Genomic DNA, 26,397 nt, shown 5'->3' on the forward strand with positions numbered 1-26,397 from the left:
AAAATATGTTAAAAATAACTTTTTAGATATCATTATGATATTCCAGATTTGGATGCTATAAACTATATCTTATCTTTTAGATATAATTAAAAGATATTGAGTGGAGAGTTCAAAATATTTCTTTTAAATTTTGAGATGTTACAAGTTTTAGCTTTTTATAAGCTCTAATGTTATTGAAAGTTAGCGTTGGATTGGATACTGTATTTGGAAAACATTTGTGAAGAAGTCTAAGGTATAGAATTGTCCAACCACAATGTTGTACACGAAACTAATATAACATTGTATGCCAATTATACTTCAATAAAAAAAGAAAGAAAGAAGGAAGGAAGGAAGGAAGGAAGGAAGGAAGGAAAACATGGGTGCAGAAAAGGGAGAGGCAAGTTTTTGGAAAATGTGGCTACTTAGATTTATAAACTAGATGACTAGCAACATCTAGTGGTCATTCTTATAATCAACTCCTCTATTTCTATTGCTTAGAATTCAGTCACATGACAAAAGTTTTGTCAGGCATTTTGAACCAAGCAAAAATAAAATAAAAGGGTAAAATCGCTCTTTATAAGCTCTATAAATTGTCCTTCATCTCATCCTTCTGTCCAGCTGTTGATTACATGATTTCTCTGGTACATACGTTCTCAAGTGTGAACATGTCTGCCTCTGCCCCTTGCCAGATTTCCCATTTTTGTATTGAAAGCTTTCCAGGTTCAATAAAATAGTACATTTTGTCTGAAAAAAATTAATGTTATTTGATTTTTAAAATTTTATATTTACAGACAAAATTTTATATTTTAAAATAAAATAAATATAGGAAACAACATAAACTGCAATCTAAGCATTAATATATATATAATATTTACCTGTTATAAGAAGGGTGATGACTTTGCTCAACACAGGACCCTGGACTTAATTTTGCCAACTTTAGCCCTAAAAGTTAAACTAATATTTTAAGATTTCTGTAACAGATAACTCTCCATTATTTTAATTGATAAAACTGGCATGGATTTTGAACCCTTGTTTATTTTACTCAACTGTTTGAAATTATTCAATGAGAACAGCAGGTTTCAATCCTTGAATACATGTAATCTGGCAGTGAGGGCTCATACACATGCAATTACATAATAATAGCTAATAATTACTTGGCCATGAAAGAGAGTTTGCCTGGAGTTTTTATATTTTTCATGGCCAATCTACACATAAAAAAATCAAAAATTGAATACCGATTAAAAATTGGCAGGAAATGGACAATTCCTATTAACATAATTCAAATGCTCTAAAAGATTATTTATTTCAAATATTGCTAATATAACATATAGTATTGATACTGAAAACATAAGCAGGATTCCAATCTAAAAGCAGAGGGGAAAGGAAGGAAAGAGACAAACATTAACCATGTACATTTCAAGTGCGAGACACTGGGTAGTGCCTCATGGGCATCTACTATCTCTCTTCATCTTCATGGCAATTCCAGGAGCAGCTGTCAATAGCTGTGTCCCCCACCCCATTTTATAGGTAAAGAAATGGACTCCCACTCCTGTGATCACACAACTAGTAAGTGACAAAGGTGGCTCTGAGTTCAGCTCAATCTAACTCCAAAGTCAATGCTATTGTAGATCATGCTGCTATAAACATCAAGGTGTGTGGAACACTTTGAATGAGAATTTTTCTATTCTGTGGATAAACACCTACGAGTACAATTGCTGAATCACAGGGTAGTTAATTAAAACTTTTTTAAAAAATCAGCTTGTTCTACTACAGATTGGTTATTAAAAATTTCCCATTAGAATTGTAGAGTTCCCTGTTATCATTTCTGTCAAATTTTTGCTTTATCTATTTTAAATCTAAGATCTAAAAAACTTACAATTGTTAATTTTTTAGTCAATGTGTTAAATATTCTAATATTTTTTTATTTTAGTCTAATATTTTTATTATAATGTGTAGCCATTTATTCTTTGGCCCTTCCTTATTGGCCTTAAATCTATTTTATCTATTTCCAATAAAGCTATACTAGCTTTCAAAAAAACCCCAAAATGCATGCTGTCAGTGCTTATCAAATTTCCATATACGTACACCAAGCTTGTACTCTAGGAAAAAGGCTCTAAATTTAATATCAACAATTTTTTAGTTCTCTCATTGTTTCACAAGCTTTGGAAAAGTGGCTCCAGGGTCACATGTGGTCTTGAAGATGCCCCACTGGTCAAGTTTGACTTCTATTCAGGTGACTAGAGAAAGCTTAAGACAAGATCTAAGTTAAAGGCAACATAGTAAATTGGATTTACACATCAGAGATTCATCTACTTAAAAAACATGTATCATGTATCTACAATGGGTCACTGCAGGTAAAAACAAGCCCTGAATATCAGGAACCCAATGAAAATATTCACAAGTATTCACAACACTGAAGACACACTTGTCCCATATGGACGATATATGGTGTGGTGAGAAGATGTGGGAACAATGGTATCTGCCTCAATGAGTCCTGTAGAAATTACACAGGAGATGTTTGAATTCTGCCATTCACTAGCCTGGTTGAGGCGGGGTGAAAGCAGAGTGCATGTAAAGGCAAGAAAGGGATGCAGAGAAGTAAATGGACTCGAAATTTATTTAGAAAGTAATAATACATCTTGGGTAATGACTCTTCATGGCCTCAGAGTAATGGGAAATAGGCATCCTCACGAGGATGCAGGAGAGTTTGGTGCAATGAGAAGAAGCTGTTGACTCTTGCACATTAACTGGTTTAACCTGACATGTTCCCTCTCCCTGGTATCATTCCCAAAGTTACGAATCATTCATTTCCTACTTTGGTAACACTTACTATTTAATATAGTTGTACCACTGTCCCATAGTTATTTTTAAAACTGTAATGTATTTATTGCCAAAGTTAAACCATACACCGCCATAATTTAGGCCCTCAGTCCTTGCTTTACATGGTGCCAAGGAACCAGAAAAATGACTGTGCAAGCTGACATTGGACACAGTCAATGAGAACCTTTAAAATTGTTCCATGAGCTTTACACTCTGCCTAAACATGGAAAAAACTTTACTGCCTGTTATAAATGTATAAGGAAATGACAAAGAAGAGTAAAACGAATATCGGTTTAGCATACTGTAAGTGAAAGCATTGGGAACATTGAGAATTCAGGTGTCATATTTCTTTGTAAAAGGCGCATCAACAATAGTGAGGCCAGACCTTGCCTCCTTCGCATGGTGAATCCTACAATACAGAGCGAGCATACCTCGAAAGGCTTCCAACATTGCATCCTTTCAGTGTTGTGAAATATCTCAGAGAGTTCCTTTAATGTGAGAATCTGCAGTCAGTGCCTCCTCTGAGGGCTCTTCGTTCACCTTTTTGCGGTGAGGTTGGCTTTTACCAGGTTACCGCGGCTGCGGAGCTAGGGTCTCCAATGGCAGCCACGTCAACACTCTCGTGGCAGCCAGCAATTCTTCCCAATTGCATTCATGTGTCACTCAAATTTCACCGCCGGTCCTGCCATCTTCCATTTCGTTGCTTCATTTTCATTTCTGTTAGCCTCTTTGATATACCCATTTTGAGTTCTCTAATTTCGTGAAGTGTCGGGTGAGTTTATCACTGGGAGACAAGGAAGCAACCCAACTACATGCTTTGCTGTCCTGTGTGAACACAAGCAATAACAGGCAGTGAAGGAGCAGTCGCCCGCATACCTCCAAAGAAGTGATGTGATTAATCACTGATCAATATGTACACGTGTTCCTTGCACAGAGATTCGTGGAATGGGGAGCTAGCACCCTTGTTCGCACTTTGTGTCCTTAGCTCATTTACCGCGATACTAAAATTTGATGTGTTGTTAGGGGACTGTTATTCTTTGGTGTGGTTTAATTAAACCATGGTAACTGAAAATTGTGCAGAGTGGAACCATGCAACACACACACACACACACACGCACGCACACACACGCAGGATTTAACACACGGAGGTGTGGAACAATTGGAAATCTCATCATACACAGCTGATTGAAATGAACGTAGGATAATCTTGGAAAACATTTTGGGAGTTCCTTAAAAAGTTAAGCATATACCTACTGTATACCCAGACCTTTCATTCCTAGATATTTACCCATGAGAAATAGAAGCAGGTATCTGTAGAAGAACTTGTACACAACTGTTCCTAGCTTTATTTGTAGTAGCCCAAAGCTGGAAACAATCTAAATGTCCATCAACAGGTGAATGAATAAACAACTTGTATATCCACACAGAGGAACATTACCCAGCTAAAGAAAGAATAAGCAATTTATATATGCAATATAGCATGTATGACTCTCAAAATAATTACACTAAAGAAAAAGTAAAAGAAAGTAGTATATACTCCATTACTCTGCTTATAAAAAGCCTGGAAAATGCAAGCTAATTTATAGTGATAGAAAGAAGACAGAAATTTTGTTGCATGGGGATAGAAAGAAGGGACAGAGAAAAAGAGAAAGAGCTAATAAAAAGGTGCAAGAGGAAATTTTTTTTGGCATTATGGATATATTCATTATGTTGATTGAGGTGGTGGTTTTAGGGTTTAAATATATGTAAAAATTAATCAAATTTTCCATTGTGAGTATGTGCAGTTTATTGTATGTCAGTTATATCTCAACGAAGCTGTTGCAAATGTAAGTAAATATAAAAATATATTCTATTTTTCTTTGTCCTTCTTTACACTGTCATTAACTTTGTATATACTTCAAAATTGTATTGTGTTTTGCTGGTTCAATGGTGGATATAAATTACTTAAAATAAATTTGGTTTAATATTTTTTTCAAAAATTTGTTCTGATCTTTGGCATTATAAGACAGGAATTGATTCATTACTGACACAATATGTATTAAGTTCCATGCCATTCTTATTGTCCAGATAATTTATAAAAATAGGTAATGAAATCTAAAAGATATTTAGACTCTTTACCTATGTGGTTAATAGATCAGTATAATTTCATCATTAAAAGTAGTTAATGAAATCTAAAAGACTGTTTTATCTTAATTGGCTAAATAGATCAGTGTAATTTTATCATTAAAGGTAATTAACATAACTGCCAGCTGTTAGAATAGGATGCTAATGGGTCACAAAAACACTTAAAAATTGGGCTTCCTTTTTCTCAATAAGTAAATTTTTTCAAAAATTTAGAAAAAGCAAATTAGGATGATTTAAAATATTCATTACAATTATGGGCATAAAACTCAAATTGAAAAAGTTTTACTAAAATTCCCATTTATGGGGGTGCTTGGGTGGCTCAGTCGGTTAAGCATCTGACTTTGGCTCAGGTCATGATCTGATGGTTCATGAGTTTGAGCCCCACGTCAGGCTCTGTGCTAACAGCTGGGAGCCTGGAGCCTGCTTCGGATTCTGTCTCCCTCTCCCTGTCTGCTCCTTTCCTGTTCACACTCCTCACCTTTCTCTCTGTCTCAAAAATAAATAAACATTTTTAAAAATTTAAAAATAAATAAATAAATAAATTCTCATTTATGGTTGGTTTAAGTGTACTTTGTAGAAATAAGATAAACGGTATCCTAAAATGAATTTATTGAGCAAGAAATTTGAAACAATATTTTTAAATGAATATAAGTAAGTTTTATATTTGCAGAAATCAAGGGAAAACATAGGACTTCTCCTTCCTTCATAACTTATAGTTAAACTTATGTTTTGACATAATTGAGTCAAACTATGAATCAGAACAGGAGCATGTAGGAGGGAAGAGGTCAAATCTAATCATTCATGCTTTCTTGTTGCTGTTGCCTTGTTGTAATTTTGTGTTTGCGGCCCTGATTACTGTTAATGGTAAGGTATTCTTGCAAATAAAATTAAAATTAACAAGTTTACATACATAGTTTACTTTATATAAACTGATGAATAGTGTTCCCCAAATATCAAATTTCAGAAGCAAAAAAGCTTTTAGTTGTCAATTTTGGCACATGATTCTGTGGAGTACTGTTAACCATACTCATAGGTTGGAATTGTTACAGTATCCTAGTAATGTTGCCTGGCATTTCCAGTGATTAAATCTTTGCTCTAGGCTGTAGCCCTTTGTAACTACTTTAACAGAAGAAATGCAGAAAGAAGATAGGAATGTTGTTGTTGAATACCCTGGTGGAATGAGAAACTGATCTAAAATCTAATACAGCCTAAGCAATACCAATTTCAATGGAAAAACCAACATCAAGCAGACAAAAGATATTCATTGTTAAAATGAGAATGAGTCCATAGGAAACAACACATGCTCTAGCAACTAATCTTAGTAATTCAACCGACATCAATGCAACATTTTCTATGTGTGGAATTGTTTGTCTCAGAACAATGATCAAGATTATGGATGAGGACAATTACTGCCTTATGTGTTGTAAGATTTGATTTTAAGAAAATAAGTGTTAAATAATAAATAATTGTATTATCATTTAATTTTTAATGATTTTTATTTAACATTTATTTTGTTAATGTTCCAGTCTTTAACTTTTTTCTAATAATCAAATATCTATTTCAGGTAGACATCATTTTTACATTTTATCACAATATATTATCTCTTAAGAATAATAAATCATGCATTTATTGCCACAGCTTTATTTTTTAACCGAAAACCTCTGAGACTAAAACTCTCTCTCACACAAAATGATTCACTATTTACTATTAGGGGCATTCATTATTATTTTAAAGTATAAAAATAAATTACCATTTTCAAATCTAGGAAAAACATGATTTACAGAATTCCCCAGATTCCCCACAAATGCCAATTTCTTATGCCTCAACTCCCAGTATTAGTATCTACAGGGAATTTGAGAGCATCTGGTTAGCAGTTTTATTTATTCTCCACTTTAACAGTCCCAGATATATAGATTTATGTGAAATCACCTTCATCTCTAGTTTCCATGGCTGGGGGGGTATTAGTGCTGGGTCTAGACTGGACCTACTTATCAAATTTCCCTTCCCCATGACTTTGTTGTAAGAATAAAATGTAGTAGTATTTTGAGTATATCTTTCTGTACACATACGAAAATGAAATAATTCAGTTACTCAAACACAAACCACAAGGACAAAAATTACCAAAAGTAATATAAAACAAAATATATGGTCTAATTCTCCCTCTTATAAGGGAAATATATTTGTGACAGACTCTGATAAAGTGAATTAATATTTTACACTTTTAGAATCTAAATCAGAAAAAAAACATATGGATACCTTTTACTTTTTCATACTTTAAATTTATAAACCAGTAATCCAAATGAAATTATTATCAGGCAATTATTCCCATGTAATGAGATGAGAAATCATTTGGCCATTCTCTTCCAATAGCACACTATTAGTCTAATCGAGGATATGACCACTTGAAATTTTTTTGCTACTATTTCACTACTAACCTCTAACTCAGAAATAAGAATTCTTCACGTACCTTAACATGCATTGTAAGTATTCAACCCAAACCTGAGGTTTCCTCAGAATGCACAAAAGGAAATGAAATTAAATCAATTAAATATCCGGGTTATGTCTAAAACCATATAAATATCATGTGCAGTAAATGCTTTGATAACACTGACTAAAGAGTTCAGCTTTTACTTTTGAATACTGCATAAGATAAGAATTTGACAATGTGGAAGGCATTTATTTTTAACAAAAAGATTTGGAGGCATTTGAAGAAACATGCTGAAGAAAATGTGTTTCTTATCTTTTATTAGTATGTGGGATAAATATACGAAAATATTTTTGAGACTATCCCAAGGGAAAAACGCATTCCAGCAAGATAAAACTATATGCCTCCTAACAGAGTAGTTGAGCAAAAGCAAAGCAAAAGTATGCGCTTACTAACATTACATACGATAGTGCGCTCGCGGAGGGTTATAATGTATACTTTGACGAAGGTTTGCCAAATCTTTACTTCCTCTGTTGGCCAAATCAAATAGCAGTGTTTTCTTTGTATCATTTTTCTTATATTGATTAGAAAATATTTCACATACACAAAAACCTATATATAACATGATATAATATACATACCATATAAGTACATGTAAAGAGTAGAAAGCATCCACAGATCCACCAACAAGCATAAGAAGTAGAACGTTACCAATATACGTGAAGGCCCTTAGGTTCCCGTCCCAATCCCTCTTCAACTTTTACCCTGGGATTAAAATTATTCTGAAACTTGTTCTTATAATTCTCTTGTTTTATCATACCTATGCAGTGAAGTGCGCAACTGTTAAGTATAAAGTTCGCTGACTTTATATCTACATGCATCTCCATGTAACCAGATAACAGATTAAGATATGTAACATTTCTAGTACCCTAGAAAGCTCTATTGTACATCCTCCCAGTCAAACCCAAATGCAAACAGTAGACTTCCTTCTATTAATATAAGGCAGTATTGCCTATTCTTAAAATTAATATAAACGGAATCATGCAGCATATACTATTTTTGCTTCTGACTTCTATCATTCACGTTATGGTTTTGAAATATATTCAGGTTGTTGCATGTATCATTGCACTCATGTTGTTGCTGCCTCATTTTCCACAATTTGTCTATTCTACAGGTCATGGGCATCGAGTGTTTCCAATCTGGAGCTAGTATGAATAAGGCTGGTACAAACATCTTTGTACATGACTTATTGGTAGGCTAATGTATTGAGCTTTGGTGGTGATTTACACCTAAGAGTGGAAATTCTGGGTCATGGGTAGGTATATGCTTAGCTTTAGTAGGTACAGCAGTTGCCAAAGTAAATATATCAAACTCCCACAAGCAATATGTGTGAGTTCTCATTGCTCCACACTTTCTTCAAAACTTGTTCTTTTCATTTTTTAAAAAAAAATTTAGCCATCTGGTGGATTTGTAATGGTATATGTCATTGTGGCTTTAATTTGCATTTTCCTAAAGACTGCTGTGATTTTGAGCACATTTACATATTCTCATTATCCATTTGGATATCCTAGTATGTGAAATGCCTGCTTAAGTCCTTTATCTTCTCTGAAAACTGGGTTGTCTGCATTTTACTTAATGATTTTTAGGAGTTATTTATATATTCTGAATATACTTCTTATGTTGGATGTATATATGTGATATATCTCTCCCATTCTGTAAATTTTCTTTTAATATACCATTCCTTCCTGATTCTCAGATTTTATTCCTGGATATATTTTCTTTCTTAGACTACATCCTTCATATAGTCTGGTACTGAGAATTCAGGTTACTGCAAATCCTGTCTGTTTTTGGTTATGTGTAAGAGTCTTTATTCTTATTTTTTTAATTATTTAATTTGGTTTACAGTTCTTGAGAGTTTTTCCCCTTGCATCCTGGCTTCCAGCTTCTGTTTTGACGTTAGAAGTCTACTGTTTTCCAAATTATTACCATAGCCTGATCTTCGTATCCATCTTCTCAAATTATACTATAATATGATGTGTTGGGAAATTACTTTTTTATCTTTCTTGAGATATGCTATACTTTTGAAATCTGAGACTCAGTATCATTTATCAATTCCAGAGTTTTCACATATCATCTCTGAACATTGCCTCACTTCAGCCTGGCACCGTTCTCTCAATTTCAATGTGTGTCTTCTTAAACACATCTCAACATCTTTTAACATCTCTTTTATATTTTCTCTTGTTTTTATTTGATGCCTCATGAGTGATAACTTAAAGTTTACCGACTCATCGACTTTCTCTTCTGTTGTGCCCAACTTTAAAAAAATATATTGTATTTTTTGTTTCTAGTATTTTTATGTTTCCTTTGTACTCTTGCAAAGAGAAGACCACTAAAATGAGTTTCACTTTCAGGTTGTCAATCAAATGTACAAGACAAAACAGGCTCACCTTGCATCAAGTTTATTTAGCTTTAATAAAGGGGAGAGAACAGGAGCACTATGCAGAGCAAGACAACCTTGGGGGCTTCAGACACCCAGGTGCAGCATCTCATGTGCCCAAACATTGCACTGCTCTAAGAAGGGACAAGAAGATGTTAAGAGTGTCAGTCACAGAGGGATAGGGAAGCCACAGAGACTTAAGTCTCAGCTTAAGTATCTTTCTAGTCACCTAAAGGGGTATGTAGTGAGATCCCATTCTTTAGTGAGGCTTCAGTACCTTAATGACAGAATATGTAATAAACAATAGTTAACAGTCATGCACACAGTGCTTGATTTTATCCTTTCATAAAGTAGGTCAAATAATAAATAGAGTCTTCCAGGCCAAGTCTATCCCACAGTAAGTTTACTGGTTCCACAGACACAGTGGTCATTCCCTCAGTTCTCAAATTATAATCAAAACAGACATACAGACTGGCTCTTAGAACCCTAGCAGTGATCCCTTGGTCTGTGGAGAAAGTCCACAGACCTATTATAGCAGAAAAAGCTGAGTTGAGGGGCTCCTGGGTGGCTTAGTCGGTTAAGCGTCTGACTTCAGCTCAGGTCATGATCTCACTGCCTGTGAGTTCAAGTCCCATGTCAAGCTGTGTGCTGACAGCTCGGAGCCTGGAGCCCGCTTCGAATTCTGTGTCCCCCTCTTTCTCTGCCCCTCCCCCACTCACACTCTCTTTCTCTCTCTCTCTCAAAAATAAAAATTAAAAATTAGGGGCACTTGTACCCCAATGTTTATAGCAGCACTTTCAACAATAGCCAAATTATGGAAAAAGCCTAAATGTCCATCAACTGATGAATGGATAAATTGTGGTTTATATATACAATGGAATACTACTTGGCAATGAGAAGGAATGAAATATGGCCTTTTGTAGCAATGAGGATGGAACTGGAGAGTGTTATCGTAAGTGAAATAAATCATACAGAGAAAGACAGATACCATATGTTTTCACTCTTATGTGGATCCTGAGAAACTTAACCATGGGGGAGGGGAAGGAAAAAAAAAAAGAGCTAGAGAGGGAGAAAGCCAAACCATAAGAGACTCTTAAAAACTGAGAATAAACTGATGGCTGATGGGGGGTGGGAGGTGATGGGTATTGAGGAGGGCACCTGTTGGGATGAGCATTGGGTGTTGTATGGAAACCAATTTGACAATGAATTTTATATTTAAAAAAATTAAAAATTAAAAAAGCTGAGTTGAATCTCTTGAATCCCTTCTTCACTTTCTTATGACCAACATACTGAACATAAAATAAATCATATCATAACTGTATTGGCAGAAATCCGTGCCATCCTCAAAGATTTGAGGATATATAGTGTATTAGACAGAATCAATCCTTAGGGAGAAAATAAAATAAAATGTGGAAGGAGATAGGAAGAACCAGGTGGGGTTGAGGTGATAGTTTGAGACAGTGTGTTCAGGGCAGGCATTTGTACAGAACCTGAGGAATATCTGGGCAAACTACTTCCTGTGGAGCGAAAGCAAATGCAAAGGCCTTGAATCAAGACCGTCCGGCCATGTTTGATGGGCAGTGGGGAGGCCAGCATGGCTTGAGCTCAGTGAGTGAGAAGAGGCCAGAGAGGTGACAGCAGTAAATCATGTAGGATTTTGTAAATCATTGTAGGAATTTTGGCCTTTACTCTGAATGAGGTGGGAAGCAATGTGGCATGAAATAATAAATGTTTTAAAAAGCTTCATGCTAGCTACTTCATTAAGAATAGATTGAACGTTAGCAAGAATAGGAGAATGGTGACAGGGTTAGTGCAAGTAGAAGCAGTAGAAATGATAAAATTGTGGAAATGTTTCTGTGGCAACATCAGAAGAATACTTTCATTCTATTAGATTCAGTTTTTAGTGTTCCAGCTTATTGAGATATATTCCTACGAATTTTATATATCCTCTTTCTTTTAGAAGTAACTTGTATCTTAAGCCTTTGGATAAACATCCAGAAGTCTCATTAATGTTGACTTTGATCTTAAAACAAACACTTTTTATATTAAAGTCCTGGTTTTAAGAGCCGAACACATCTCAAAAAAGAACATTTTCCTTCTTCCATTTCTCACGCCTTTCCATCTCCTTCCCAAAACTGTTTACCTGATTTAATTAGGAAGACGGTAACATTCATAATTGGAAATCTTGGCAGCTATCCATACAGCCTGACCATACTGTGAAATGTGGTCACTGGGACCATTGTTACAGGCTCCTGGTTGTGGCAGACAGGGGCAGGAGGACAGTATCTCTATTCTCCTGGCTTCTCTAACATAGGCGGCCTTCTTCTTACTAGTGAATAACTGGTTTCAGTTCTAAAAATTTTAATTTAGTTGTTATATAATTTAGTTATATAATTTAGTTGTTATATAATTTAGTTATTCCACAGTTAAACATGACAAAGGACACACACACACACACAAATACAAATTAAAATTAGAAAATTTATTTCCAACCTTCCAAAATCTTCCATAGATGAACATGAAGTTGATTAACAATTTTTAATAGCAACAGAGCTGGAAGCATAGTACCTATAAGGATTTGTATTGTTAGAGATGTTTATATATGATTTCCACTAGAAAGACCTTGATAGTTTATAACCAAACTAAGACATGCATTGTCTTGATTTTCTAATCAAAGAATTGTACTGACTAAAAGTACTAATTTAATTGTTCTCATATAGCAGATAAAAACCACTAATTATTCATTACTATTTGAAAAATAGAAAATTGGTCTGTGAGTTTTATGAGTTTGCCAACATCGATGAAGTGAGAAGGGACTTTCTGTGGAATTTAATAATCAAACGTGAGGACATAAGCTTTTTGCAAAGTTCTTGTTCTTATGGGCATAAACCAGCAACATAAATAAAAGTGAAACCTTCTCAGAAAATTTCAGAAGTTCTAAATAACCAACTGTAGCATCACATGAAGTCACTAAAACAGTCTTTAGGGTATTGGAAATCAGGATTCAGTTCCACTTAAAAAGAAAAAAAAAAGGTAAGAAGAAGTAAGCTATACCAGTTTATCAATAAAGCATTGTGCGAAAGATCTCTTACTGTAGGTTTTTTTTTTTTTCTGTTGAAGAGATGTTTCATGATTTGTTGTCTTCAGAGACTCCTTGGTACTAAAGCAATGAATAATTGCTATACCCAATAGAAAATAATTATGATATAGGAGATTAACTAACAGTTTTTGTATAGAGTATGACCTATGAACAAAGTCCAAAGCTTGCCATTAAATTCCTGTGTAACTAACAAGATAACTTCTCTGTCTCTTCATTTTATTAGAGGCAAAATAATATGTCCCCGTATACTCAGTACATAATGATACATAAATGAAATGGCTTCACTATAATCCTAAAAAGCATTCATCTAAAGGGTTATCTAGTATACAGTACATAAAATAATAAAGCATATTATCTGATCTTTGGTGATATCGTAGTCATGAACTCTGGTTGTTAGGAGGCAGGGGAGAAAGTTATAGAAAATTCCTGTGACTCATGATAGCTTTGGGGGCTAAGCCTCAAACATACTTATTTATAAACAAACTGAAAATGGGCAGTCAAATTCATTTTCACAGCTCCCAGGGAATCAGATAAGAAACTTGGGTATTTTAAATCACCCTCAGATATAATTATTTTTTAAGTTATTTTTAGCAGGAATGATGATAATTCTAGAAAAATTCTAGAAAGAAACCAAATTCTGAAACACTGAAAATATTTGGTGGGCTTTCAACCTATTTTCAACTGGTTCACCTAGAAACTGAAATATAAAATTCATTTTCAATTGATTCATGGTTGGCAGGGGAAATAGGAATCACAGAAAGTGTGTGCACATTAAATAAATATGTCCTAAATAACAATAAAACCATATATACAGATTTTGGCACAACAGAATAGATTATGTGAATTCCATATCATAGGTTTCTCTTTGAGTATTATCTGTTAAAACTTTTAAGGTTGTGTTTTTCCTTTGCCATGGCCAGTCAAGTTTCTTCTGAAGTCTGTTGGGGAATAGTTGTTTTCGGCTTGAAGGCTAAGCTTACTTTTCCATTGCAACATTTATGTTCACTGCCCAGGTGGCTTCAGTTGCGTCTCATTACTTTTGATGTTTTTTACTTTTGGAGATTTCTATAAGTAAAGAAAAATAAGAAGGGTTCATCAGAAATGTGTATTGGAAATAGCCAGGAAAGAAACTACGTGCTTTCAAATACTGTTTATAGTATACTCACATGCATATATGTTTTGGGGAAAATAATTAGAAGCAAAACAAGAGGAGGCAAACAAACAAACAAACAAACAAAAAGCCAACCAAAAAACAAAATAAGACAAGGAAGAACTATAAGCTCTTCAGGAACAAGATACATATTTCTATGAGGTAGGAGACAATACCTTAAATTTGTAGTGTTTTTCAGTTTACAAAGTGCTTTTCTTTGCATTTTAGTTTAGAAAAACTCTATTATACAGGCTATGTAAGGTAAAAACAACAACAACAACAAACCACTGAATCCACAGTGAAGAGACTTGCCCAGCAATCACACAGCTAGTAAGAGACTGAAGCTTGATTGTGCTCTGAAAGTGTCTGATTGCAGACCCATCACCTCGGCTGTGACATGAGGCCTACAGAATGGAGCCCAAACCTAGTGGAGTTCCAAAGACTGCACAAGGGGAAAAGAGTACCTATAAATGTTAAACTGAAGAAAAAGTACCAGGTCCCAAGCGTAAGCAGAATGATCTACTGTTTCTGAGGAGCACATACAGATTTTCCATTAACGTAAAATAACACTGTATCAAGCCCTCAAGTAAAGCAAGCTATACCACAGTAGGGATTCTGTCTATGTTCAGGCAAGACACTTCATTCCTTTCCATTACGGCTTTGGGGAGCATGGGGGCTGGGAGGTTTAAAAAAATTCTACTAGCATCCACTATAATGGTCAAGAGGTACAGAAAACCTGTCATCTCCTTTGCTCTCCCATACCTCCATTGTACTAGTGATCTGTTGAGTGCTAGCCATGTGGCCCTGAAGAGGAACACTTCAAGGTTCTTGACTCTGAGCTCTCATTAGCCTATGACTTCTTCCCTTCCTTCCCTTCCTTCTCCTCCTTCCCTTTCTTCCTCTCTTTCCCCCTCCATTTCCTTCTTTTCTTCTCCCTCCCTGTCTTTTTCCTTTTGTTTTTTCCCTTCTTTCCATCTCTTCCTCTCTCCCTCCCCTTCTCTTTTCTCTCCCCTCTTTTCTCCTTCTCCTCCCTCTCCCTCCTCCTTCTCCTTCCTCTTCCCTCCCTCCCTTCCTTTTCTTCTTTCCTTCCTTCCTTCCTTCCTTCCTTCCTTCCTTCCTTCTACATACTAGCTGTATAACCTTAAGGAAGTTACCTAGCCTTCATGTGCTTCATTTCCTCATGTTTAAAAAGAAGAGGGGGTAAGGGATAATAATTCCTATTTTACAGGGTTATGACAAAGATTAAATTAGGTAATAGATGCAAAGAGTTTTACATTTAACACTAAAGAGGTTTACTGTCTCACCAACTGTTAGCTATTTTTATTACATGTGTGAAATATAAAGACAAAGTATAGTTTTGTGACATCTGAGGAGCTCACAGACTAACTGGGAAAGAAGAAAGGAGATGTCAAAGCAGAAAGAAGTGGAATTTCTCCACACATCATGCTAATTTCTCTGGAAGCCTCAATTTATGTTCCTGCGTCAACATCTCTCAGTGCTAACTGGGGCGGGGAGCTGAGGGTAGGGGGTGGGATGGGGGTACTCAGTGGCCTAATGAGAGAAAGCCTGGATTCCATGCGCTTATGATTTCATTCTTTCTCATCACCCGCCAGTCCCAACTTCTACCTTTAGATTTTTAGGTCTTCCTCACATCTCAAACAGCAATAAAACTACACACTGTCAAATATACATTATAGATGAAGGAACACAGCTTTTTAGGCAGTATGCCCAGATTTAATTCCCACTTCTATCACCTACTATCTTTATCTGTAAAAAGGGATAGCAACATTATTTCTCCCTCACAGTACTGCTTTCCTTGTGGGAAGAAGGGGGCAAGGGCAAATGAAATCAATATATTGTGATATAAAGAAAGGGAATCTGAAGAACGAGGTCTGATTCCTGAGTCTAAGACTTATGGACTGTGTGTCTGGAGGAATCTCTGAATTCCATTTCTCTATCAAGGAATGAGTTGTGATAGTAATAACTGAATCATAGAGGTGAGGAAATATCAAACGAAATAATGGATCTGCAAGTGCTTTGTACAATGTAAAGTGCTACAGAAATATTACCTGTTATTACCATCTCATATTCACATAAAACTATTTATAAGCCTGTAGTCTGAAAGTTCAATCTGTCATCTTGACAGTTATTAGTCTCATTCTCCCTTGTCAATAAACTGATTTAAGATAGTACATAGTTAAGCAGAAAAATGGGAGGTGAGGGAATTAGAATAATCAGGTTATCTCAGTATAAAATAATAGGATTTAAATAATCTTAGTTTGGAGGGGACCTTACAAGTTGCCTTTCCTTGATCGAGCCCAATCTTCCATCCAGCACAAGAACGCCTCAAACAACACTTGGGTTCTTGTGGCCAGTTCAAGTTGACAGAGCAGATTTCACATGGAATAGAAAAGGAGTTCTTTATTGTATTAACTTTTAAGAATCTCAAAATGTACAGGAACTGACTTTTCTGACAATTGTTTAGGTTTTAAAATTCAAACTGATTTAAAAGCTTCAACTCTTTTGGCATTCATCAACCATTCCTTTTGGAAATGTCACAAACTTTATATGGAGGTGATGTTTCTTACACTGAATTGAATATTCACTGATGGCTTTTGAATTCACATTTACTTAAATGACTAAATTAACTGAGGGATGTAGAATCATGTACACCCCTTGGAGATCAAGCCAAACACTTCATCCATAGAAGAACAGGTAAACAATGCAGTCTTGTTTTGTTTTTCTCTCTAAAAAGTATTCTTTAGTAGTTAAAATCTACATCTTTGTAAGAATAACCTATTATTCAATCCACACAATAAAGCTTTATATAGGTAAAATCAGATGAATTTTTTGAATGAGAAGATTAAGGTGAAAGAAAAACATCCATTTCCTTTTAGTTTAGAGGAATCAAGTTCAAATTCAAGTCTATCTAAAATTGCTTTACATTATCTTCTGATGCTGATCCTTCCTAAGGAGTGAATTTGAACCACTGCTAGTCACACCCTGCTCATTTTCCCTTTGGGAAACTTTGGGATCCAGTCTCCTCAAATTGCTCAAGCTGATGATGAACAGTAGAACCTGCAGAAAGCACAACTACTTCTTAGAGGAGGCAGCTCAACTGTGAAATGTGGCTTCCTGGAATCTCTTCTCAAGGTTTTCAACTGGATTTTCATCCATTTACCCATTTTCATATCTGTATCTAACCTCTACTTTCCTTAGGACCTTTTGTAATTAAGTTATTGGCTGAGATTGAAATAGCTGCTGTATTCTTCCTATCATCATATTTCATCATTTTCTAGGGGTGAGTCTTATATTTATACTCATGGCAACTATTTTTGCACACAAGAAATGTTTCATAGTTGTCACACATTATCCATCAAGCCCAAAATGGGAATCTGGGGCTCATTTCTTTGTTCAAGAAATATTTATCAAGAGAGTCAGCACTCTTTTAGAATCTAAGGATAGAGCAAACCGATAAAAATCCCTGCCTCTATGGTGCCCTCATGTGGGGGAAGGTGACCCCTGGTCAAAATAAAAAAGTAAGGTGTATATAATATGTTGGATGGCACCAGGGAGATAGGCAGCCCCATACAGGAAGGTTATAATTTTAAATAAAGTGTTTACAGAAGGGATCACTAAGAAGCCAATGGTTAAGGGAAGACTGACTGAAGACAAACCTAAGTCCGTCACTCTCTGGGGGAAGATTATGCCATTTGGAGAAAACAGTCTGTGTAGGTGTTGAGGATGCAGCACACTAGAGTTTCAGAGAAACAGTTGGGAGGCCACAGTAGCTAGATAGTGACAAAGGGGGAGAAGTAGAAAGGCCATTGGAGGGTTTTGAGGAAAGGAGTTACATGATCTAAGGTTTTCACACATGCACTCTTGGCTGCTGTGTTGAGAATGGACAGCATGAGGCAAGGGCAGAAGCAGACTGGGGCACCTGGGTGGCTCAGTTAGTTAAAATGTCTGACTCTTGACTTTAGCTCGGGTCAAGATTTTGCCGTTCATGGGTTTGAGCCCCACATTGGGCTCTACGCTGAGAGTGAGAAGCCTGCTTGGGATTCTCTCTCTCTCCGTCTCTTTGCCCCTGCCCCACACATGTGCTCTGGGAAGAAGAAAGAAGGAAAGAAAGAAAGAAAGAAAGAAAGAAAGAAAGAAAGAAAGAAAGAAAGAAAGAAAGAAAGAAAGAAGCAGACTGACTAGGAAGCCAATACAAGAATCCAAAAAAGAAATGATGATGACTTGGATTAGGTTGACAACAGTGAACATGGTAAAAATAAATAGTCATATTCTAGATATTGCTTGAGGATAAAACCAGTAGGATTTGCTGATAAAATGAGTGTGATGAGTGAGAAGAGAAAAGTTGTCCATAATTCTTCCACTGCATTGTTTTTCAAAGTGTGGTCCAAAGAACCTCCTGCCTCACAGTCACATAAAATATACGTCAAAATAGATTCCTAGTTTCTACCTGAGAACTACTGAATTAGACTGTTTAGAGCAGAGGTTAGAAAACTTTCATTCTAAAGGATCAGAGAGTAAATATTTTAGGCTTTGCATATGGTTTCTGTCAAAATCACTCAACTCTGCGGATACAGTATGAAAGCAGCCATGGGCAATATTAAATGAATGAGTGTGGCTGTTGTTGCAATACAATGTTATATAGACATTGAAATTTGAATTTCATGTAATTTCCATGTCACAAAAAATATTTTTTCATTGTCTTTTTCTAACATTTAAAAATGAAATAACAAATATTCTTAGCTCATGGGCATACAAAAACAGACAATGGGACAGGCTGACCGACTCACTGCCAGTTTGCCCATCTTGCTCTAGACAGCAGATTCCAAGAATATGTATTTTCCCCCAAGAATATGTATTTTTAAGATGCTCATAAAGTGACTTTTTTATGTGCAAGAACTTAAGAGAATCACTGCAATAAGTTTTGAAAGTTACTGTCAACTGTTCCTTTTTCCTTTACTTTGTTCATTGGTGAGAATAAAAAACGTTTCTTTAATAAAACAAGAACTAGAATTGGTATGAAATAATGGATAAAAGAAAGATTCTCATGTGCCAACAAGAAACATGTTTAGAAAAAAAAAGGAGAAAGGAAATTTGAAATGATAAGATTGAAAGTTATTTATGAGGATTTTCAGAGAATTAGGGAAAGACTCAAAAGTATATTATTTAGAAGTAAATTCTATAGTTAAAAAAATGCCTTTACCATTAAAAAGGATCAATTGATGATTTGTGCATGACTCCATAAAGGTCAAAGGCAGAGGTTACCACACAGATTCAGGCTCCTGGTCTATACAAGTGAAGATACTGTCCTCAGTCTGGAGAAAACTATCATTTTGCCACATGAAAGAATATCACCTATTGTAAGTTGGACACCATGCACGCAGCTTAGTTGTTAGGTCACAGTTGTTAGGCGTTTACCCCATGACATCTCCTTTTTTCACTTGATCATCTAATGCTTTGATTGCTCTTTCTTTCTAGTGTCACACTCAAATCACAAAAAACATGGGGGAAACAAGAAAAAAACTTCATTTACTTAAATGGATCTGTTAATCATAATCATAGTACAAAAATCATTATTCTCGGCTTAAAACCTGATTTTGATTTTTCATCTAGTATTTCTCAACTTCATCTCTACTTTTCTAGTATATTATTATCTTCTTAATCTCAAGATTTAATTCGCCAAAGTTTTATTTCTGAGACTGAATCAAATATAAATTGATAATTTTTATTTCAGAGAAAATAATTTTGGAAAATATAACTCAAATGCAATGTACAGTCCTAATAGATAGATCTAAAACTATTAGCAAAGAGCCTTTGGGTACCTAAAGAATTTACTGGTGAAAAAAACAACAAGTTTCTAAGTGTTTAGCAAGCATTGTGAAATCTAGATGAGTGGAAATGAGAAGAAAAAGAAAATGGAGTGGAAGACAAGACTTCAAACAGGCTATCTCAATAATATATCTTGGTCTAACACTCCTGACAACTAACAGCTAGAAGACATATATTTCTTCAAATCTCTAACAGATTCCTTGGTATACTCACATGGTTAAATATGATGCCACAGCAATCAATATAGTGCTAAACAAAGACTGTTGATTGACCCTATAATAATAATAATATTTTAGTGTATCCTCTGTGCCAGTCTCATTACACAATTTCATGTGAGGCAGGTATTTTTATTCTCGTTTTACAGATAAAGAAACAAAATCACAAGAAAATGTGACATTCATTCAAATAAGAGTTCAGCCTTGGGTCTGTCTGGTTGCAAAGCCTGAATATTTCCCTCTATAACTCACCATCTTGCACAATGTTTCCCCAGTGGTTAATGTTCCTGTCCAGCCGCAGATTGAGGAGAGAATGGAGTGAGAAGAAAAGAAAAGAAAAAGGTTGCTTTGCCTAGAGAACTGCTTTTCCCTTTCAATATGGTATATGATTTTGCTTTTACAATTAACATTCTGCTGATGAGATTTCCCATTGGTGAAGGCTGACGAGTCAGATTTTCCGCGAAGAGAAAACACTGCAGGAAATAAATTAATCTCTGGGGAAGATGAGGGGCAAGGCTGTCAGTACTCACACAACTGCCTAATAGGAAATGATATTTCAAAACTGTTGAAAGAATGAAATGACTGTGGGTTCTCCTTCCAGCATATTCTTAAACATTTAAACCTTCTGAGAAGAGGGAAATGGGTTGCTATAAAATGAAGAGCAATCTTACAACATTTCACTTTAGGCTGTCAGTACTTCCAAACTCAGATAGTATTCCCTGGAAATGTCAGAGGAATCATACCGGTGTCCTTGTTTTGTTTATATTATGAAAAATCTGCACTGATGTTAAATAGAAGGATGAATGATATACCAGATTTTTTGATTACCAGTTTGAAATTACAGGAACAAAACAGATGAACAGAGGGGAAGGGAAGGAAAAATAAGATAAAAACAGAGAGGGAGGCAAACCATAAGAGACTCTTAAATACAAAGAATAAACAGGGTTGCTGGTGAGGAGGAGGGAGGGGAATGGGCTAAATGGGTGATGGGCATTAAGGAGGACACTTATTGGGATGAGCACTGGGTGTTATATGTAAATAATGAATCACTGGGTTCTACTTCTGAAACCATTATTACACTATGTGTTAATTAACTTAGATTTAAATAAAATTTAAAGAAAAGATAAGCAAGTAGGTGTCTTTCATGGAATAAATAAATAAATAAATAAATAAATAAATAAATAAAATTGTCCAATATTTTATATAACAGATTTTCCAGTCTTCGAAGTAAGGGTAATTATTGTGCTTAGAATTACACACTACTTACAATAACGCTGAATTACTGAAGTGTTCCTTTATTAAAATTGAGAAATGGAAATATGTTTTATAATATCTAAAGTACTATCTTTTGATAGCATGTTTTCATTCTTCAGTCCGGGTCTTTAATACAGAACACCAACTTTATCTAACTCTCAAAGTAGTCCCGATAGATAACTGCCTCATGTTTCATTTCTCATAATACAAGTAAAATCTAAAGTTGAGATCAAATGTTAAGGTTAAATTAAAGCTCAATATAAAAATTTATTTATTTTCCGATAGATCCATTCTTCATCTGTAGCTTCTACCTTGACTTCAGTGATGAGTTTTTTCCACGGAACTTGTTTTCTTTCCCCTGTTTAATTGACCACAATATGTAGGTTCCTACATGTGGTGAATCACTTCTATGTGACTTTTGCTTACAGATAACCAAAGCTGCATGCTCTATGATATCAGAATAGGCCACAGAATCTCATACTTTCAGAATTGACAGGGCACAGAGATTTCTTGGTGTACCTCCTCTTTTGGTAAGGAAACTATAACTCAGAAAAATGAAATGGCCTATGAAGGGCAAGACATCTGGGTATGGCAGAACTGGAACTAGATCTTAGGATACCTGCTTTTTGTTTTCTGATCTAGGGGGTCTTCTCACTCCTTGACAAGTTGAATTTATTATGTAAGATGAGTTGTGGCATGAATTTAATGTAAAGATGGAGGAATAATTAGAAGAACATAACTGAAGCTTCAAAAGAAAGGACATTCCAATTGATAGCTTTGTTCAGGAGAATATAGAATTTGCTCAGTAGAGCACATTTATGCAGGGCAAAAACAAATAGGCATATTTAAAAGATTATCCTTTCTGGCAAAGAGTGCAGTTTTTAGAGAGACACAGAAGGAGGAAATCTTTGTTCAGCCAGTCAGATCACCACAAGCAATCTCTGCAATTAATGAGTTGACCTACATTATAGCCAGATCCTTTTCACAACTAAATGATCATCTTCTGATACCAAATGACTTTGCCCTTGGCTGAAGGAAGCCACCTTACCCACAGTCCTGCCCCCTTCTTGGAAGCCTCGATATCCAATGACTGATAAAGACCTGGCCCCTCACCCCAAAACAGGACAACTCTGAAGAGCCATACCAGCTCCAGGCCTTCCGGTGGGAACAGCTAAGGTCTCTGTTGTGACTGTATTATGACTCAACTTCCCCCTCTGCCTAGACCTGCTTTTGTTTCTCTGCCATATGTGTCGTTCCCGAGAGCACTCCCAATAAACGTTCCACATGCAAGCCCACCCAGGGAACTAGACATGAAACAAATAGCTTAAAACAAACATTTGTACTTAACACACTTCGTCTACCAAAAATAGCACTTTAACTGAATAAACAGTGAAGTCCTGTGCTCTTCCTGAGCTATTGCAGCTGACCTAAGATGGGGAAGATGTCCATTAGGGAGGGTCAGGGCTTTCCTGTCCCTGCAAAGTTGCACTATATCTTGGACTCAGAGGAGTCAGCGTCTCATCTCCAAAGAAGGTTTCCAATTGACTCCCAGGCACATGGGATTCATAGGAGCCATGAATTTCCCAGGAGGATACATTCTTCGAAGGAAAAAAAGCGCGAGCAGAAACTCAGAAACCACAAGAGCCACAACAGGTGGTCACAGCCAGCGCTTTGCAGAAGACACTGTCTGGAACCAAAGTTTTTCTTAGCGATCAACTCATAAGGATGAAAAAGTTAGTTATAATAGCTATGATTCAATTGGAGTTTATTATGTCCTATACCAACTTTAACCTATTTTATCTAATATAGTCTCCAAAATAGCCTATGGTGTAGCCCTATTATTAATGCAGTTTTACAAATAAAGAGCTAGAGACATTAACAAATTGCTCATGGTACACAGCTAGCAAGTGGGAGCCAAGATTTAAACCCAACAGTCTGAGTTCAGACTCCAAAGGTTAAGCACTTAATCATCCCACTTTTAGAGGACTGTTCTTTTAGTAATTTATGGACAAAACTATGCACAGGCTTAATAACAAAGTTCCTAAAATAAGACGTGGGCATTGCCAACCTGCCAAGCAACCAGAGTGAGTCAAGGACCCACAGAAGAAGGTCATGCAGGAGACTGGGGGAAGCATTTACATTGGCTGCTTAGGGAAGAAGAGCCAGGCCAGGCAGCACGGCTCCTGAGGTAGAATTTATTGCTCCCCTGGCTGCAGCAATGCAAACTTTCATCACACGATGTGCATGCAGCCATTCACAGCAAATCTTCTCATTATTTACGTTCAATTCTAAAATAAAGAATTCCTTTTAGTGTAATGATTAGATACATATTTGAATTGGTTCTACTTCATCTAAGTGGAAGAACAAGATTTGGGTGTCCAAAAGGAGCAAACTGGGAGAAGCAGCACCCCTGTCTTCGTAAGATTTTTGCTTTTGTTTTTGCTTTTGTCTGTGATGTGCTGCAAAAGACTCTAAAACTGCCATTCTTACCAAAGAGAATTTAGGAAATTACTGACTTCTGTCGAAGCACTAAAAAGAGGGGAAAGTTCGGAAAGGGTATCAATCTGCTTGTCCTGATCTCCGTGGTGGCTCCTGGATACTCAGAGATGAGCTATCTCTGGTGTATGGTAAATATTAAGTAGAGATCCAGTGAGTCTTTTTTTTTCCAAATAGAGAGACATATATTACAGAAGATAAAATGGAATTTGAAGAATTATATTTCTGTGTTATCTAACTTTTGTATTTTTACATATGGAATTGTCATACACTTTAATTCATAGTGAAGACAGCTTATTCTGTAATTGATTGTAATTACAGATGGGAAAGCAAATGAAGATATTTCCCAGATAAGCGGACTAAACAATTTCTAAATAAATGTATGTTGAAATTAACCTAAGTAAGGAGAGGTCAGTTTACCATTCTTAAATAAAGTTAGGAGTCTCACTTGCTTAAAAACACTACTTTAATTCCAGGTGTTCTTTTTTTCTTAAGCCATCACTTAGAGGCGACATCTTCAAAGCAGGTGCTGCCCGGGTCTGTGACATATTCTGCACGATTCATGCAGGGTGCAAAGCTGGGGCTGTCCAGTGCTATCCCAGGAAGAGGCACACACAGGGGTAGATCAGATAAGTTTTCCAATGATTGAAACATAAACTTTGATCTTGGGAATTTTGTTATCTGGTATTTTGTAGGATCCATAATCTTAAGGGGAAAAAGTTTGCAATGAATTAGTAATGGCTTGAGACTCAATACACTGCAGCAATATTCATTGCAGTGGTTGTTTCTTTTATAGTCATGCTTGATTAGTATTTGAAATTTGCAGGAATTGCAATATGCATGGTTTTCAAAGCCCTTCACAGAATTTCATTTTTATCAGTCGGCAAGAGTCAATGAAAAGGCAATAAGAAAAGCTCTATGGGATATTTTTATAGGAGTGTCAAAAGTCAGTAAGCTAACTACATGAAAGAACCCAGATTGTACAGACAGAGTTTGAGCAGAAACACTTCAGAGACGTTATATCTAGTATTTTGACTTTTACATGCCCTTGGAGAAAAAAAGGAGCGCTAGCTACAAAACCAAATACGGAGGGGAAAGGAACAAACCATATGCTTAAGAATAATTACTGTTTCCATTTTCCTACAAACGAAATGTGAAGTTTCAAAGATAAAGTGTAATAGAAATTGAGCTGCTTTGGTGTGTCTAAAATATTGCCAAGAAAGAAAATTCTCATTTCCCTTGCTAACTCATCCCAGATTTCTACAATATGGAAGTTAGTAGCAACGCTATCAACTTCTCCACAAGTCCATTTGTTCTTGTTTTGCTTTTAGTAGAGATGAAAAATATCAGATCATCACCCCTAGAAACAAAACCATCATAATTCACATATACATTAGGTTACTTCTTTGACACATCTTTAAATTAAAGACATCTCAGTTGCTATAACCTCTTCTCAAGCCATTAATCCTTCTTGTTAATTCTAGCAAAAATTTAAAAATATTATTGTCATGATAATACAAGCAATCTTAAAACACATCCTTGGCCATGAAAACCATAAATGAAGAGAATAAAATAGAAATAAAAAATAAAAAAGAACAGACTTATTGTGAGTGTCTAATATTACGCTGCACTTAAAACTACATCTCAATGAGATTTGCAATTCAGGCAGTCACTTTGAGAGAGCCATATATTCCAAGCAAAGTGGTAGTAACAATCTCTAAATTATGCATTTGTCACGTGGGCAATTAAAACCATTGTCACGTGGCTTAACTAACCTGTGGTTACATTGGTGGCTGCTACGACAGTTGCCCCACTCTTGCTTTTCTCTTTCTCCAGATCGGCCGAATCATTTTGACAACCAACTGGTACTTTTGAATCCAGGCCAGCTTGATTTGAGTGCAGTTTCTTGTCTACATGGAGACTCTGAAATGACACAGGCCAGAATGATTGATTTCACAAGTAAATTATCAGTCCAAAATAAATGCTTCCCAGAGATATGACAAGGATAAACATTTATCATATGGCAAGTTATGTCTGTATATCTGAATCAGAACATTCGAAATGTCAAAGTGAGTTACAAATTACATTTTCATCAATATATTTTGGTAATCTAGGTGTGGAATTTTTTAGGCAGTCTGAGTGACTAGAATAAGAAGTCATCTGAGACTCAGAAAATCATCTTCAAATCCTGTTTGTGTACATCATTTTCTTCTTGTGAAGTTTATAAGATATTTCTCATTTAACACATTTTCACTCAGTTTTTATTCTTAGAGTTAAATTCTACAGCATTTCATTATGTGTTACATAATCACATATTGTATAATGAAGAGCAGGTTTCATTTCTGCATTACCTGTGGCCTTTATGTAAAACAAATCATAGCATCTACTTTAAATTAAATCATATTTTATCAGCATTATGCAAACTTGACAAAGCTTCTCTACTCAATTTAAGAATAATAATTCCTCCTAACAATGAATTATTAAGGCACAACATCAATGGGCCCTAAAACACCTCTCACATATAAGAGATGTCAGTGTTTGATGTAATAC

At 35.7% G+C, this 26,397-nt stretch overlaps 1 protein-coding gene across 1 annotated transcript in view; it reads right to left on the reverse strand.

Annotated features, from left to right (window-relative positions):
- Nucleotides 1-12,279: 12,279 nt before the first annotated feature.
- Nucleotides 12,280-26,397, reverse strand: part of THEMIS (thymocyte selection associated) — a 190,415-nt gene continuing 176,297 nt past the window's right edge. The window contains exons 6-7 of the mRNA XM_042987140.1: nt 25,623-25,770; nt 12,280-13,950 (exon numbers count right to left, since the gene is read on the reverse strand). Coding sequence (XP_042843074.1) covers nt 13,919-13,950; nt 25,623-25,770 — 180 coding nt within the window. The 3' untranslated portion in view covers nt 12,280-13,918. The remainder of the gene's footprint in view (nt 13,951-25,622; nt 25,771-26,397) is intronic.

The sequence above is a fragment of the Panthera tigris genome, chromosome B2 (assembly GCF_018350195.1).
Source record: "Panthera tigris isolate Pti1 chromosome B2, P.tigris_Pti1_mat1.1, whole genome shotgun sequence".
Lineage (NCBI taxonomy): Eukaryota > Metazoa > Chordata > Mammalia > Carnivora > Felidae > Panthera > Panthera tigris.